Raw genomic sequence first — 17,715 nt, forward strand, 5'->3', positions numbered from 1 at the left:
AATCCTAGATGCGCCGATAAACGATCACAAAAGCGTCGAAAATCGGTGATCTGGGTAGCGTCATTCAATTTCATAATGTCATAATTTCAGATGCGCCCCGACGGCAATGCGGAAGGGAGAAGGTGGGCGGGATGTTATGTCCTGCTCATCTCCGCCCCTCCGCTTCTATTGGCCGGCCGATTAGTGACTGTCGAACTATCCCTCCTTCTAGGGGGAGGCGCGTTCGGCGTCACAGCGACGTCGCCGAGCAGGTATGTGCGTGTGACGCTGCCGTAGCGGTAATGTTCACTATGGCAGGAATCACCATATATCGCATGTGCGACGGGGGCGGGTGCTATCGTGCTCGACATCACTAGCCGATGCTAGCGATGTTGCAATGTGCAAAGTACCCCTTACACTTTGCAATGTCGTTACCGGCGCCGGATGTGCATCACTAACGACGTGACCCCGACGATATTTATTTCGGAAGCGATGTCGCAACGTGTAAAGCCCCCCTAAGCCTCGAGAACAATATCTTTATTGATGAATTCTGGAATCAATTGTGAAGTCATATTTGTTGTATAATGATCCAAGTTAGATGTGGGGATATTTTAAGGAATGCCTCTGATTTTTAAGTTATTCTTTGTAGATTTTTCTTCCAGATGAGCCATTTTTAGATTCAGGAGTGCATTTTCCTTTAAAATAGAATGGAGTGTTTTTGAAGAGTTTTCTTGATTAATTTGTAAATTGTGGATTATGTTCTCTGTTTCTTTTATCTGAAGTTCATGTGGATCTTTGGTGTACTCATCAAGTTTTCTTGTTCAAACAATTGAAAGATTTTTTGAAAGATATATATCTTTTATAGCAGCTTTGGTAACTGGTTGTAAGAAGCTTGTGGCCGGTTATAGGAAGCGATTAATTGCAGTTATTTATTCCAAAGGCTGTGCAACCAGATATTGAGTTGAGGGTGGCAACAATTTTGTCCGGACCATTTTTGGGGGATTTGTGTGAAGTTATGTCCAATTTCCCCTTCTTTTAACTGTTTTTATTTGTGTTGTTTCAATACACAAAAAGGAAATTAACATGTGTATGACAAAATGTGTAATTGTAATAATTTTTTGGAAGAAATACTTTATTTTCTGGAGCAATTTCAAGGGTGGGTTCACAAAGCCAATAATCTTGGAATAGTCTCAAAGCCAATTAACAATAGTACATAACATATCCCTATAAAACATTTCTTTATTAGTTCAATTAAAATCGCCCGGGTAAACAGATAAATACCAAAAAATAAGGGGGACACAATGTGATGTGAGGTAGCCGTAAACCTTCTGAGGCTGGGGCAGTAGGGTAAGTGCCAATTAATATTGGATTATCATTTCCCTATTGATTCTCTATTGTAGCCCCTGCCTACCAATGGAGGGTATGACACCCTAACTTATCTGGGCGCCCCCGTTCCGCATCGGCTCACCCTCACTCACCACTGGATCGCCCTACCAACATAGAAAAAACACCAACCACATACAATAGTGACCGATATCAATTCTTCTGCAGTGGGGTTATTGTGTCTCTTAGGCCTAAGACACACATCCGTGCCGCCGGTACGTGTTTGGCAGTTTTTTCACGTACCGGCGGCACGGAGACACGTGGACCTATGTTTTCATTATTGTTTGGACACACGTAAGTATTTTGGAACGGAACGTGTGTCCGTTCTGTACTTACGTGCGTCCATGATTTTCTCACGCTGACATGTCCACGTATTCTCCGGCAGCACGGATGTCACACGGCCCGCACCCGTACCACACGGATGTAGTGTGGATGCGGTCCCGTGTGACACGCGCCGGAGAACACGTGTCATTAATTTAAAAATTAAAAAAAACACATACTCACCTCCACCAGCCCCGCAGATTCTTCCACTGCAAAATGTTCCTGCCGGCCGCCGCTCGTTATGAGCGTGTAAAGGAGGTGGGCGTGCTGTCACGGGCGCTAATCTCCGCTCGGCCGGAAGCCGAGTCAGCGGGAAGTGGGCAGGGCTGGAGCCGGAGATCAGAACCCTGGACAGCAGCGAGGACCACGTGAGTATGCAAATTACCGGTTCTCCGTGTGCTATCGCGGATAGCACACGGAGAACACACGTGGACCGCACGTACCGGAGACACGTACTTACCACACGCAACACGCAGGGAAAATACGTGTCTCGCGGCACGTGCGTGTTTTTAACGGATGTGTGTTGGAGGCCTTATACAGAGACTTCCTGCTAATGTTCATGCATAACAGTAAAAAGCTGTCACCTTGAAAGATATAGCTCAGGTCCCAGTCCTCTATTAACGTGACCAAATAATAATGTCTTTTCACAGCCCTTAATTGTTGCATACTTTACACAGGGACAAAACACCAAAGGTAAACAAATGTATACAATGTCCTGGCAATAGAGTGACTAGGTCCGTGAAGATAGTGACAGATAGCACATCAGCTCAAAAAACTCCCCCTTAACTCCAGAAAAATATAATATACACCATAAAGCCAGATAAGCGTATGTCATAATAGACCATAAAGAAGAATCACTTCCCTTGAGATGAGTGCCATAAGCACGATCTCGACGCGTTTCCCCACCCCTTTTCGGATCATCAGGAGGCCCGGGGGACAATAGACGAGAGGAAGATTCAGGTGTCATTCTGTATAAGAGACACAATAACCCCACTGCAGAAGAATTGATAGCGGTCACTATTGTATGTTGTTGGTGTTTTTTCTATTTTGGTAGGGGGATCCAGTGGTGAGTGAGGGTGAGCCGACGTGGAACGGGGGCGCCCAGATAAGTTAGGGTGTCATACCCTCCATTGGTAGGCAGGGGCTACAACAGGGAATCAATAGGGAAATGATAATCCAATATTAATTGGCACTTACCCTACTGCCCCAGCCTCAGAAGGTTTACGGCTACTTCACATCACATAGTGTCCCCCTTATTTTTTGGTATTTATCTGTTTACCCGGGCAATTTTAATTTAACTAATAAAGAAATGTTTTAGGCTGCTTTCACACCTCTGGTTTTAGCAGAGGCGGCCAATCCGGCTCTAAAACCTATGCAACGGATGCGGCGAAAATACTGCATCCTTTGCATAAGTTTTTTACATGCGGCCCGTCCGGTTTTTGCCGCTTGTGGCAGGCTACTCAGCATGCGCAGAGGAAAAAAACGCATGCGGCGGCCGGATGCGGTTTTTGCCGCAGGACACCGCATGCGGCGTCCATAGGCATGCATTGCAAATCGCGCCGCATCGGCCGGATGCGACGCAATGCATTTTTTTTTGCCGGACAAAAAAGACGTGCCAGGCAACGTTCCATCCGGCCGCCGCATCGGCTAAATCTGCCGCATGCGGCAAAAAACGGACGCAACGCAAGCCCATGCGGCACAATACGGCACTAATGTAAGTCTATGCAAAAAAAAACGCAACCGGCGGCATAAAAACACGGTTGCGTTTTTTCTGCAAAGCGCCGGATTGTAGGGCGGCACGGTGGCTCAGTGGTTAGCACTGCAGCCTTGCAGCACTGGGGTCCTGGGTTCAAATCCCAGCAAGGTCACCATCTGCAAGGAGTTTGTATGTCCTCCCCGTGTTTGCGTGGGTTTCCTCCGGGTTCTCCGGTTTCCTCCCACACTCCAAAGACATACAGTTAGGGACTCTAGATTGTGAGCCCCAATGGGGACTGTGTTGCCAATGTATGTAAAGCGCTGTGGAATTAATAGCGCTATATAAATGAATACTATTATTATTATTATTATTATTATTATTGTGCCGCACAGGAAAAACCGGATGTGTGAAAGCAGCCTTATAGGGATATGTACTATTGTTCAATTTCAAGGGTGCCAACACTTTCGGCCATGAGTGTGTATTTGTCATTGAGTTCAGTGACTTTATTGGTGGATATTATGGTTAGGGGCTGATGGGGGACTTGTATCTATGGGCACTGTTGGCCCCCACCAATACTACTCAGGATTTAGGACTGTTCCTGATGCTCCTAGTGGGGGAGGGACGCTACTTTGTTGTAAAGACGATCTAATTAGGCTAATCTGTGCTGAAAGCTCTAAGCAAACTCAAAGCTCTGGACATTGCTGAAGTGCGCAGATAGCGGGCCGCGTAGCATGGCCACCGAGTCCGCCGCATGGCATCCGATAGAGGAGGACCACACTGGGAGCGTCAGTCTTATATTATCATTATTTATATGAAAAAACATCCTATAGATTTAGGTTTCAAATTTTCAGATATCTGCTTTCAATTATTGATTTTGTTAGTAAATAGAAACTTGTGTACAGGAAAGATGGAAGACTTCTCACTGCTGAGGAATGGTTACAATTGTACCTACTCCTCACCTGCACTGATACATTGTAGCAAACCATCAGAACTGGAGAGGGGGCTGCTGAGTTTAGTTCACAGAGGATCGACTACACTGATACACTGCAACAAGTCGTCAGCTGTAAAAAGAATTCAATCTATAAATGTTGGTCTTTAGCTGTAACCAAGGACATTCCTATTCATCGGCAGCAAACAGAGCTCTTGACATAATAAGAAATTGAAACACACAGGGTCTGATTCATCATTTGCGTTTTTTAAAGTCGCGTTTTGTCTTCAAAATCATCAGGGGGTCCATGAATTTTGCAAAAAAATAAATGCTTTATTTTTGTAGTTTTAATTTTTTTGCACCTTTTTGAGACAAAAAAAAGTTGGATGTTCCACTATAACGTCGCAAGATTTGCACTAAAAAGTACATAAAGTTGCCCCAGGGCCGGACTCTTGGTCACTTGTGCAAAACTAGTGCTAATTTTTAAAAAGTCTTAATGAATAAACCGAAACATTTGGAAAATCCCAAACCCTGACCACAATGATAAATAAATAATAAATAAATAGAATGAAGGGCCGGATTCATTATTACCCCTTTCTTTTTTCTAGTTTTTAGTCTTTTTCACCTGTTATTATTTGTGCCTAATTATTTTATTCATTTGAATCTTTTCTATGTCTTTGCCTGTTTGTTTGTTATTTATGTAACCATTTTTTGCCCTTGCAATGATTTTAGGTAACCCTAGGATTTCTGTGTTGCGACATTATAGCAGAAAATGCCAGTTAAAAGGCAAAAATAAACAGCATTTTTGAGTTCGCACAGAATTAATAAACCTCCTGCCCCATTGTGAAGAATTTGATGCAAAAGCAATAAATACAAGACAAAAGAAAAAGAACTGAAAATTATGAATTGGCTTAAAGTGTGCAAATTAAATAAGGCACAAATGAAAAATGGCAAAAAGGTGCAAAAGTCAGGTGTTGTGTATTAGGCTGCTTTCACACATCCGTTTTTTTGCAGTGCGGCACAATACGGCGCTTTGCAGAAAAAACGCAACCTTTTTTTTTTGCCGCCGGTTGCGTTTTTTCCGCATAGACTTGCATTAGTGCCGTATTGTGCCGCATGGCCTTGTGTTGCATCCGGTTTTTGCCAGATGCGGCATATTTAGTCCATGCGGCGGCTGGATGGAACGTTGCCTGGCACGTTTTTTTGTGCGGTGAAAAACCGCATCGTGCCGGATCCGGCACGATGCGGCGCAATTTACAATGCAAGCCTATAGACGCCAGATGCGGCGTCCTGCGGCAAAAACCGCATCTGGCCGCCGCATGCGTTTTTTTGCACTGCGCATGCTCAGTATCAAACCGCATCCGTCAAAAAACGGACGGACCGCATGGAAAAACTTATGCAACGGATCCGTTTTTTTTTCGCCGCATCCGTTGCATAGGTTTTTGAGCCGGATTGAGCTGCACTGCAAAAACCGGTTGTGTGAAAGCAGCCTTAGACTGTGCAGCAGTTTTTATCACCAGCTCTTTCACGTGATCGGGTCCTATAGTGTAGCGGTCGCCGGTTCGGAGCGACGCCTGCTGCGATCATCCCATCCGCCACAACCAGTGCGCTGATATTTGTGGATTCTTATAGACGGAGGATGGGGGTTTCGGTTGCAGCCTGCTTCTCTGGAGGGCTGACGCCATGGCGGACCCTTCCTCGCCTCGTTAGCGGTCTCCATTTCATGGCCACTTTGACATCGTAGATGTCAGATTTGCTGATTGTGGCACTAGTGCTGAGTGCTCTCCGCCGTCCCGTGTCCCCAGGGGCCGCTGTGTCAGAGCATCTGTTGAGATGCTGAGCAAGCACTGAGGTCACGATGGCGGGGACGTGCGAGAAAACGCTGCCGCTATCATGTCTGCCCTATGGCATAGTAAAAGGGGTCATCGGTGCAAGGGTCAATCACAGATCATATCAAAGGAGTAACTGGCACCACTTCTCACCCGGAGGGTACCCCTTCTGCAATACACTGGGGTCTTGTGTGGAAGCCTGGCTGAGAATGTCCCCCCTGTATCATGTATATATGACCTCACTGGCCGGGTAAAGCTCGGGGGCACAGGAGTGGCACCCTGGCATCATCCAGCCTCCTCTGCTGGATTATGTTTGCGCAGGAGACGCTGGACAACATGATTGTTATAATCAAATCAGCATTAAATAATCCTCCGGCCGAGCGGATGGCGGCCCCTCCTGCTGCGCTCTCCGGGCTCTGTCTGACCTTAATTCACGGAAACCTCGGCTGTGAGCACGGGACGAGGAGGCAGCGAGTGTGCAAATAGGGACCTGTCCTATCCCGGCCTGCGCCGCAGTAATCTGCTCAATTATCCGGAAAGCCCTCCCTGGGTATATAATGTCAGAGACGGGAAGGGAATCGCATGACTAGTAATTCCCGAGTATAATGTCAGTATCCAGCGACCATACCACGGGTCTAACTTTGTTTCATTTATTTGACATTTTCAAGATCTCTGCTTCCTGTCAGTGACGGGACAATTCTTATCACTCTCAGAGCCCAAATACCTTTAAATATCCTAATACTAGTGTGAAAGAATACAATCCTTTTTGTTCTTATAGAAACCATCTTATCTTATAACTGAATGATATTATAGGGTTCAGCTAACACTGATGGGCGGAGAAGTTTCACATTTCTACATACACCCCTGCGGCTCTTATTGGTGCATAGTTCGGAGGAGTTATTTCTTTGTTTGGGGTACTATATAAACTGGTCACATGATGTAATAAAGCAGAAACTTTAATTACACCTCAAAGCGTGTGTGCTGCCATGATTTCCCAAGCACTCATAACACAAATCTTACTAATTTGGCATTCCAATGACATAGAAGGAGTGTATTTTGCTCACAAGGGCAAAAGTTGTCATGAGTGAAACATTGTTACGACTCCTCAGCTGTGAGACGTGTCAGATTTGTAGGGGTTGCTTTTCATTTCCTATTGTATTTGCCGGTTGGGGGTCACGTTCCGGTGCTGATCCCCATGTTCGTACCGGTAGTGAGAGGCCACTGGACTCTCCATGTTCATGTTGTATTTAGGTCCTCACTGCTCATTATATACAGATTGTGAGCTCATGGGGCGAGTTCTCTAGCTTCATGCTGCTTTACTTTATGAATACTTTTCATTCTTTATTGATATACACAGTGACCTTTCTGGATTATCAAATATTCTGTGTCATGTGATCTTCTCAAATATATTCTGAATTATCTGACATTCTGGATTATCAGGAGCTCATAGAAATCTCTATAGACCCCAGAATCTTCCGCATCCTGATTGATTCCGTATTACACCGCGGTTCCTTGCCGGATTATCAGACATGCTATAGTAATAGATGCTTGACCCAGGGGTGGACGCACCATTGGTGCAGCCTGGGGCCCAAGAGGTAAGGGGGGCACACCACCTCTAAAGCAGGTGCAATTTTGCATTTTTAAGAGCATTTGGGCTGTAAAGGGCCTTTATATTCTTCTTGCACAGAGGCCCTTTCTGTCTGTGTCCGCCAGTGGCTGGACCTGGGTGCCATTGTGCAGGATCTATATAGAAGTCATTATTACGGGGTCGATCTTGGGGCCGGTCACACACATGTGCAGGATGTTGAGGTTGTTGGTGGGGCCGAGGGTCGGGGCATGATGCCGTGCTCTTCCCCGGGGTCTGCACTGGCTGCGGTGGAGCTCACATGTACACCGTGCAGCAGTGTGTGGGTGTTCGGCTGCGCAGGCTGTGACTGCAGCAGTGCGGGATGCAGGAGCCGAGCATTGTATGACTGACATTCTCTCTTCAAGGACATTTTCAGAGAAACGTCCACAAACACCTACAAATCTGCACCATCGCTTCAGCCACAGTCACGTGGTTTCGTAATGCGGAGCGAATGGCGGCGGCCGCAGTGAGGTGGATGGAATTGTGACTTACACCTTAGCCATTGGGACATTGCACTGTTCAACTACAGCCCCCAACAGCACAGCTGGGGAAAACTGATAATTATTGACTACAACCCCCAGGGGGCGCTGCTGCGTACATCCAATACGTGTAATACCATACTCCTCCATGTGGGGCACTGCACCCAGAATGTGGCTGCCTTGCAGGTAGTCCTGGCATGTTGGGAGTTGTAGTCTCTCAGTTCAGAGCTGATGCACAGAATATAGGTCGGCGCCATGCTGCGCTCATTCTGCCGCTAATTAGGTCATTTTATAACTAATTGGATCTTGCAGAATATCCGGGCCTGAGACCCCGGGGCCGCTTTGTGGGGGAACATTCCAGTTGCTGGGAGTGCTGGGACTTGTAGTGTCTCTGGGATTTATCATTGTGCCTCCATACTTCTCATTTACAGCTGTTTATATCCCGGGGTTCCTGTGGTTTGGGGCCCAGGATGAGGCAGTTTGGTAATGGCTTCTTGGGGGTCTTTACATTGGGCATGATCGCTGGCGTTACAGTGTGTATTTCTGGTATTGTTGGGGGGCCGCTCTGTATCCTGGGGATCGCCTGTGTTGGAGAGCGCGTGATGATATGACTCCTCCGGTGGGGGCTCGGTGCGGCTCCTTACTGATGCTATAGGTGACAGATGACTCGTTATCTCTGGTGTGTCTACCTGGATTGGGTAACGGCAGCAGGTTCCTGGCCGACGGCTTCTGATGAGCAGGGATGCGGCACTGAGAGGGTTAGTACTGCAGAGCGAGCGCTCCCCGTCAGCGTGTCACAGGGGGGGAGATGGCGCTGACGCAGTCCATTACATCTACTCTCTGAGCAGACGCCAGAATGGATCTGAGGTTATTGATGGCGGCTTGTCAACACAGGGTCACAGCCTGACCACACCGAGCATTTCCCGGAGTCATAGCCTAATAACACGGAGCGTCTCCTGGGGTCAAAGCCTGACAACATGGAGTGTTTCCCGGGGTCATGGCCTGACAACATGGAGTGTTTCCCGGGGTCATGGCCTGACAACATGGAGTGTTTCCCGGGGTCATGGCCTGACAATACTGATCGTTTCCCGAGGTCAGAGCCCGACAACACAGAGCAAATCCTGGGGTTATGGCCTAACAACACGAAGCCTCTCCCTGGGTTATGGCCTGACAACACGAAGCGTCTCTCTGGGTTATGGCCTGACAACATGGAGTGTCTCCTGGGGTTACGGCCCGACAACACAAAGCGTCTCCCAGGGTTACAGACCTGACAACAGGAAGCGTCTCCCTGGGTTACAGCATGACAACAGGAAGCATCTCCCTGGGTTACAGACCTGACAACAGGAAGCGTCTCCCTGGGTTACAGACCTGACAACAGGAAGCGTCTCCCTGGGTTACAGACCTGACAACAGGAAGCGTCTCCCTGGGTTACAGACCTGACAACGGGAAGCGTCTCCCTGGGTTACAGACCTGACAACGGGAAGCGTCTCCCTGGGTTACAGCATGACAACAGGAAGCGTCTCCCTGGGTTACGGCATGACAACAGGAAGCGTCTCCCTGGGATACGGCATGACAACAGGAAGCGTCTCCCTGGGTTACGGCATGACAACAGGAAGCGTCTCCTGGGGTCCCAGCTGGACAACACAGAGTGTCTTCCGGGGTCGCTGCCCGGCAACACTGAGCATCTCCCAGGGTCATGGCCTCCTACACATGCTGTCATATCGCACGCCTGTCAATTCCCGGCCATATCATGGAGCTGGCACAATTTCACACACTTTATAGTGCAAAGACAACGTATGGCACCATTATACAGTTAGGTCCAGAGATATTTGGACAGTAACTGAATCTTCGTGATTTAAGCTCTGCAGGCCACTATTTTTTTATATAAAATGAAACAACTAAGATGCATTTGAAGTGGAGACTTTCAGGTTCAATTAGTGGGGTTGAACAAAAATATCTTGTAAAATGTTTAGGAATTTGCAGCCAGTTTCCTACAAAGTCTCCTCATTTCAGGGGCTCAAAAGTAACTGGGCAAATTAACTTTACAATAAATTGTTCACTTTTAATACTTTGTAGAGAATCCTTTGCAGCAATGACGGCCTGAAGTCTGGAAGCCATGGACGTCACCATCGCTGGTTTCCTCCTGTGTGAGGCTTTACTGCGGTGACTTCAGTTGCTTGTTTCTGCCTTACATTTTTGTCTTAATCATGTGAGATGCAGCTCAATGGGATGAGATCTGGTGATGACTCGGCCATTGCAAAATATTCCTCTTCTTTGCTTTCGCAGGATGTTTTGGGTCATTGTCCATCTGTCTGTGAAGCGCCATCCAAACAACCTTGCTGCATTTAGTTGAATCTGTGCAGAGTCTCACCCCGTACACTTCAAAATTCATCCGGCTGCTTCTTTCTTCAGTCACATCATCAATAACCACAAGGTCCCCAGGGCCATTGAACAACCAGCATGCTCGGCCATCACACCGCCTCCACCATATGTTACAGAAGACGTTCTATGCTCTGGACCATGAGCCGTTCCATGCCTTCTCCACACTTTCTTCTTCCCATCATTCTGGTACAGGTTGATCTAAGTCTCATCTGTCCTCTGCTGTTTTTCAGAACTGGGCGGTATCCTTTTATATATATATATATATATATATATATATATATATATATATATATATATATATATATATATATATATATATATATATATATATATATATATAATATATAATTTTTATTTTTTTTTGCAAAGTCTAATCTGGTCTTTCTATTTTTAAGGCTGATTAATGGTTTACATCTTGTGGTGACCCCTCTGTATCTGATCTCATGAAGTCTTCTCTTTATGGTAGTCTTATATACTGAAACATCTACCGTCTGGAGAGTGTTCTTCACTTGAGTGGATATTATGAAGACATTTTTCTTCACCATGGAAAGGATTTTATGATCATCCCCCACTCTTGTCTTCTGTGGGGATATTGGCCTTTTTGAGTTACTAGCTCTCCAAGTGCGCTCTTTTTCTTGCAGAATGTACCAAACTGATTTAGCCGCTCCTCACATTTCTGCTATCTCTTTGATTGATTTCTTCTTTTTTTCCCCACCCTAGCGATGGTCTGTTTCTCTTCCATTGAGATCTCATGTTATGGGTTCACAGTAACACCTTCCAAATGCAAATACCATACATGGAATCAGCTCCAGACCTTTTATTTGATTAATTATGGATTAGCGATGGAATAGACCATTCAGCCCATTAAAGAGCTTTTGAGATAATTGTCCAAATTATTTTGGTCCCCTGAAAAAGATGCAGCTACATGTTATAAAGCTAAGGCTCGGTGACGATACATTGCAACCACTGTCACACTGGTAGAATACATTGTGATCACACTTTCTTCCATGCACTGGTACAATGTATCTGTGGACACAATTGTTACAATCCTACTTGGACGTTACTTGCTCTTCGCCATGTTCAGTACACAGATAATTATAATATTATTTCTATTGCACCAACATATTCCGCAGCACTGTACAATTAAATGGGTACTGTGAGACTGTGACCGGGGTTATCTATGACGGCCGGTATGTCTCGCCCCGGTTGTGCTCACTCCATGATAGAAAGTAAATCCACTCTAGGGTTAATGCTGTTTCCCTACAGGCTGAAGGAAGGGTTAAATGGAAACAGGAACAAGGGCAGGTGTGCCGGGTGTGAGGGAGCGAACAGAACTCCCTGAGTTCTCTGCTGGAGAGGCACAGGTATATTGTTGTGGACTTTTCTTTGGACATTAAACCGTGTGCTGTGAACCTTAATGCCTGGATCCCGTGTCTTCTGCTGCGCAGCCGACCACGCTACCTCACATATGGTGGAGAATCGGCGGGCATGCCAGCCCGGTGAGGTGTAGCTTCCATTTCTGGTGACCCGGTAGCACATGTCCTGGATTCAAGCGGCTATACTACAGCCCAAACCCGGCAACGCCATGGAAGACATACTAAAGCAGCTGGCTCAGGCTACTGCACAGCAACAACAGATGAATACACACCTGCTCCGGACATTGGATCATCAGCAGCAACAGCACCAGCAATCCTTGAAATTGCAGGAACAGAGGCACCAAGAACAGATGGTCCTCCTGGCCAAGTCGATCCGTGCCGGACCGGCAGCAACAACCCCGGGACCGGGTGACGACGGCAGCGTCCGGAAAGCGGTGAGACAAGCGTTGCAAAAGATGACCCCGGGGGATGATGTGGAAGCGTTCCTGGCGGTGTTTGAGCGGGTGGCCGAGCGGGAAAAGCTGCCGACCCCCCAGTGGGCTGAGGTATTGTCGCCCTATCTGACGGGGGAACCCCAAAAAGCGTACCTGGACCTCTGTATCGAGGACGCCATTGACTATGCGACCCTGAAAGCCGAAATACTGGCTCGGTTGGGGGTGAATACCTATGTACGGGCTCAGCGGGTAAATCAGTGGTTCTATGAGGAAGCCAAACCCGTACGCTCCCAGGCCTATGACTTGTTGCATCTTGTAAAAAAGTGGTTGCAGCCTGACACTCTGAGCCCGGCGCAAATGGTGGAAAGGGTAGTAGTGGATCATTTTGTGCGTACTTTACCCGTCATCATTCAACGGTGGGTAGGACAGGGTGACCCGAGTACCCTGGACCAATTAGTGTCCCTGGTAGAGCGGCATGTGGCTACGCAGGACTTGATACGGGACACTGAGACTTTGCGTACCGCCCGTCGGTCCGGCCCCTCCAAGCCTAGGGCCAAGGACCCACCGCTGACACCGGTGCAGGAGTCCTCTACCGTCCCGTCTGAGGCCGCGCCCGCCGTTCCTGAGGTCCGGAAGGTTCTGTACCCTAAACGACAACTTGTCAAGGGGGTTTCCTTCCCTATTAGATGTTGGCGGTGCCAGCGGGTGGGACATATGGAAGCCCAGTGTCCACTGACCACGGAGCCCATGGATTGTGGGGTTACCCGGCGGGGTTCAATGTATGCTCAGGTGGTGTGTACCGCTGACCTGGTCTCCCCAGAGACTGAGCCCCACTTGTGCCAAATACAGGTGAATGGATGTCCGGTTACAGGATTGTTGGATTCCGGAAGCTTAGTGACCCTGGTGCGATCCACCTTGAGGGCTAAAGTAAAGGCCACAGGACGTACCGTGGGGGTGGTTTGCATACATGGGGACCGCCGAGACTATCCCACGGGGATTGTCACCATCACAGCACCTTGCGGTCAGGTGCAACATGAGGTGGGACTTCTTAACACTCTTCCCTATGACGTGATCCTAGGAAGGGATCTGCCCTATTTTTGGACTTTATGGAAAGGACCCCCTAAGTCTCCTCAGATATTGGTCAGTCCGGGACCTGAGCCCTACAATCCTGAATCCGGGACACCTGCCGTAGGGGTCCCCATGATAGGGACAGAATGTGAACCCGATAGGTCGCCCCTAGAGGTATTGGCAGGAGAGGCTGAGACGGTCGAACCCATCCCGGAGTTGGAGACGTCCCCGGATACGTTTGGGACAGCCCAACTCCAGGACCCTACATTAATACATGCCCGGAGTCGGGTGACAGTAATTAACGGGGTGGCACAGCTGCCCGGTGCCCAGGTAAGGTACCCCCATTTCGCTCTTAAGCAGGATTTACTCTACCGGGTAGATGAAATATGGGGCGTGGGGGTAGAGCAGTTGGTGGTGCCCCAGCCGCATCGCCGGCGGGTCCTCGACTTGGCTCATAAACACCTGATGAGTGGCCACCTAGGGGTCAAGAAAACGCAGGAGCGAATATTGCAAAGGTTCTATTGGCCCGGGGTCTTTGGGGAGGTAAAACGGTTCTGCGAAACCTGCCCGGAGTGTCAGCTTACCGCACCCCTGACCCATTTTCGCAGTCCGTTGGTACCGTTACCCATTATAGAAGTCCCTTTTGAACGGATAGGGATGGCTCTGGTGGGGCCCCTCGTAAAGTCCGCTCGAGGGCACCAACACATCCTAGTGATCGTTGACTATGCCACCCGGTATCCCGAGGCGATACCTCTCAGACATACTGCAGCAAAGCTTATAGCTCGGGAGTTGTTTGCTGTGTTCTGCCGGGTGGGGTTGCCCAAGGAGATCCTTACGGATCAGGGGACCCCATTCATGTCTAAAGTGACCAAAGAGCTATGCCGGCTACTCCAGATCAAGCAGTTGCGTACGTCTGTGTATCATCCTCAAACGGACGGTTTAGTCGAGCGTTTCAATAAAACCCTGAAAACCATGCTCAAAAGGGTGATTTCAAAAGACGGGAAAGACTGGGATATGATGCTTCCCTATTTGATGTTTGCCATCCGTGAGGTGCCACAGGCATCCACGGGGTTTTCGCCTTTTGAATTGTTATACGGGCGACATCCCCGGGGATTGTTGGACCTGGCAAAGGAAACATGGGAGCAAGAGCCCACCCCCCATAAAAGTGTGATTGAACACATTTTAGGAATGCAGAACCGCATAAGCGCGGTCATGCCAATTGTGAAGGAGCATTTACAGGAGGCTCAGGCCGCGCAAAGCGGCCGCTACAATAGACAAGCCACCGTGCGGACCTTTAAACCCAGGGATCGGGTGTTGGTATTAATCCCCACGGCGGAGAGTACATTCCTGGCTCAGTGGCAAGGCCCCTACGAGATAGTCGGGGTGGTTAACTATAAAGTATTGCAGCCCGGTAGGCGGAAACCTGAACAAATATACCATGTCAACCTATTAAAACCTTGGCAGGAACGGGAAAGCCTGATGGCTGTTTTTTCCCCATCTCCCTCCTCTTCGGGTCGTTCACATCCGGCTCCAGCGACCTCCGGAGAGGACGAACCGGAAGTAAGGATTGGAGAAGCCCTCACCAAGACATAGAGGCGAGAGGCCAGACGGTTGGTTCAGCAGAACCCCGATGTCTTCTCCGAGCTGCCCGGTAGGACCAGTCTGATACAACATGATATTGTCACCGAGCCCCACCTGAAGGTACGCCTGAAGTCATACCGGGTACCGGAGGCTCGACGACAAGCCATATCAGAGGAAGTAAAGACAATGTTACGCCTGGGGGTCATCGAAAAATCCCGGAGTGAATGGGCTAGTCCGATTGTCCTAATACCAAAACCCGATGGCTCCTTAAGGTTCTGCAATGACTTTAGGAGATTGAACGAAATATCCAAGTTCGATCTCTACCCCATGCCCCGGGTGGATGAGCTGATTGACAGGCTGGGACAGGCGCGATATTTTACCACGCTCGACCTGACCAAGGGGTACTGGCAGGTGCCACTGACTGAGTCCGCCAAGGAGAAAACCGCTTTTGTTACGCCGGAGGGTCTCTTCCACTATGTTGTCTTGCCTTTTGGGTTACATGGCGCTCCGGCCACGTTCCAGAGGTTGATGGACTTAGTGCTGGAACCCCACCAGGCGTATGCATCAGCGTACCTTGATGACATCATTATTTACAGCTCCGATTGGCAGACCCACTTGGAACAGGTACAAGCGGTGGTGGACGCGCTTCGAACAGCCGGATTGACAGCCAATCCCAAGAAATGTGCGTTGGGACTCACGGAAGCCCGCTACTTGGGCTACGTGATAGGCCAAGGAGTGATCAAGCCCCAAATTAACAAGGTTGAGGCGATCCAGAAGTGGCCTAGACCCCTGACCACGAAGCAGGTTAGGGCCTTCCTGGGTATCGTGGGGTACTACAGGAGGTTTGTAAAGGATTTTGCGGGACTATCAGCCTCCTTGACGGACCTTCTCAAAGGCAAGAAGTCCGTCATGGTACGCTGGACTCCGCAGGCCGAGGACTCCTTCCGGGCCCTGAAGGGGGTCCTGTGCGGACAGCCCGTTCTTGTACACCCTGATTTCCGGAAGGAGTTCATAGTACAGACTGACGCCTCAGAGGTCGGCCTGGGGGCAGTGCTGTCTCAGGTGGTTCAGGGGGAGGAACACCCCGTCACCTTCTTAAGTAGGAAGCTCACCCCTCCCGAGCGGAATTATAGCGTAGTGGAGAAGGAGTGCCTGGCGATCAAGTGGGCCTTGGAGTCCCTACGCTATTACCTGCTGGACGGCAGTTTCGCTTGGTGACGGATCACTCTCCACTGGTCTGGATGAGATCCGCCAAGGAACGGAATGCCCGGGTTACCCGGTGGTTCCTTTCTCTGCAGAACTTCCGGTTTACGGTTGAACACCGGGCCGGTAGGTTGCAGGGCAACGCCGATGCCTTGTCCCGCGGCCCGTGTTTGATGGCGGGAGTTCAACCCCGCACGCTTGAACTGAGGGGGGGGGGGGGGGGGGGGTACGTGAGACTGTGACCGGGGTTATCTATGACTGCCGGTATGTCTCGCCCCGGTTGTGCTCACTCCATGATAGAAAGTAAATCCACTCTAGGGTTAATGCTGTTTCCCTACAGGCTGAAAGAAGGGTTAAATGGAAACAGGAACGAGGGCAGGTGTGCCGGGTGTGAGGGAGTGAACAGAACTCCCTGAGTTCTCTGCTGGAGAGGCACAGGTATATTGTTGTGGACTTTTGTTTGGACATTAAACCGTGTGCTGTGAACCTTAATGCCTGGATCCCGTGTCTTCTGCTGCGCAGCAGACCACGCTACCTCACAGTACATATACAGACAATACAAGTTAACACATAGTTCACCAGTTACAGATGAATGAGGGCCGTGCTGGTAAGCTTACAATCTAGAAGATCAAACCACAGCTGTCACTTCACATCCCATAGCTCAGCCAGTAAGTGTTGTCATATTCCCCCCTACACACGATCGCACCCTGTACCCTCAGACACAGTCGGGGATGTAGTAATGATTTAGTGATCTCTGCACTGTGTCAGCTCTGCTATACTCTGTCTTGTCTCTCTCTTTCAGTCATATCTAGTTTCCGTGGATCAGTACCTCAAGGGTTAACTTTGGAACTGGGAGAAACTGTGCATATCCTGGAGAAATGTGAAGGTGAGTGCAGGGGCGACTGCAGAGGTCCAATATAGGGGTCCAATACGTAACAGAACTTTCTGTCCAATTGCTGCTTATTAATGCAGAACACCATCTAAGGCTACTTTCACACATCCGGATTTTTGCTCTGCGGCACAATACGGCGTTCTGCAGAAAAACCGCAACCGGCTTTTGTAACGCCGGTTGCGGTTTTTTTTGCATAGACTTACATTAGTGCCGTATTGTGCCGCAGGGGCTTGCGTTCGGTCCGGTTTTGGCCGCATGCGGCAGATTTAGCCGATGCCGCGGCCGGATCGAACGTTCCCTGCAACGTTTTTTGCTCCGGCAAAAAACACCGCATCGCGCCGCATCCGGCCGCTGCGGCGCATTTTTCAATGCATACCTATGGAGGCCGGATGCGGCGCGATGCGGAAAAAAACGCATCCGCTCGCCGGATGCGGTTTTTTCCACTGCGCATGCTCGGTAGCATGCCGCAACCGGAAAAAAACGGACGGGCCGCATGTAAAAACTTATGCAAAGGATGCGGTGTTTTCGCCGCATCCG

The 17,715-nt window shown here is 49.0% G+C and overlaps 1 protein-coding gene across 5 annotated transcripts in view; it reads left to right on the forward strand.

The window, feature by feature from the left end:
• The window catches only part of DOCK3 (dedicator of cytokinesis 3), a 144,996-nt gene that overhangs the window by 27,060 nt on the left and 100,221 nt on the right, over positions 1-17,715 (forward strand). For all 5 annotated transcript variants that reach the window (XM_075321651.1, XM_075321653.1, XM_075321654.1 and 2 more), the window contains exon 2: positions 17,089-17,172. In XM_075321651.1, coding sequence (XP_075177766.1) covers positions 17,089-17,172 — 84 coding nt within the window. The remainder of the gene's footprint in view (positions 1-17,088; positions 17,173-17,715) is intronic.

This window comes from Anomaloglossus baeobatrachus, chromosome 8, assembly GCF_048569485.1.
Source record: "Anomaloglossus baeobatrachus isolate aAnoBae1 chromosome 8, aAnoBae1.hap1, whole genome shotgun sequence".
Classification (NCBI taxonomy): domain Eukaryota; kingdom Metazoa; phylum Chordata; class Amphibia; order Anura; family Aromobatidae; genus Anomaloglossus; species Anomaloglossus baeobatrachus.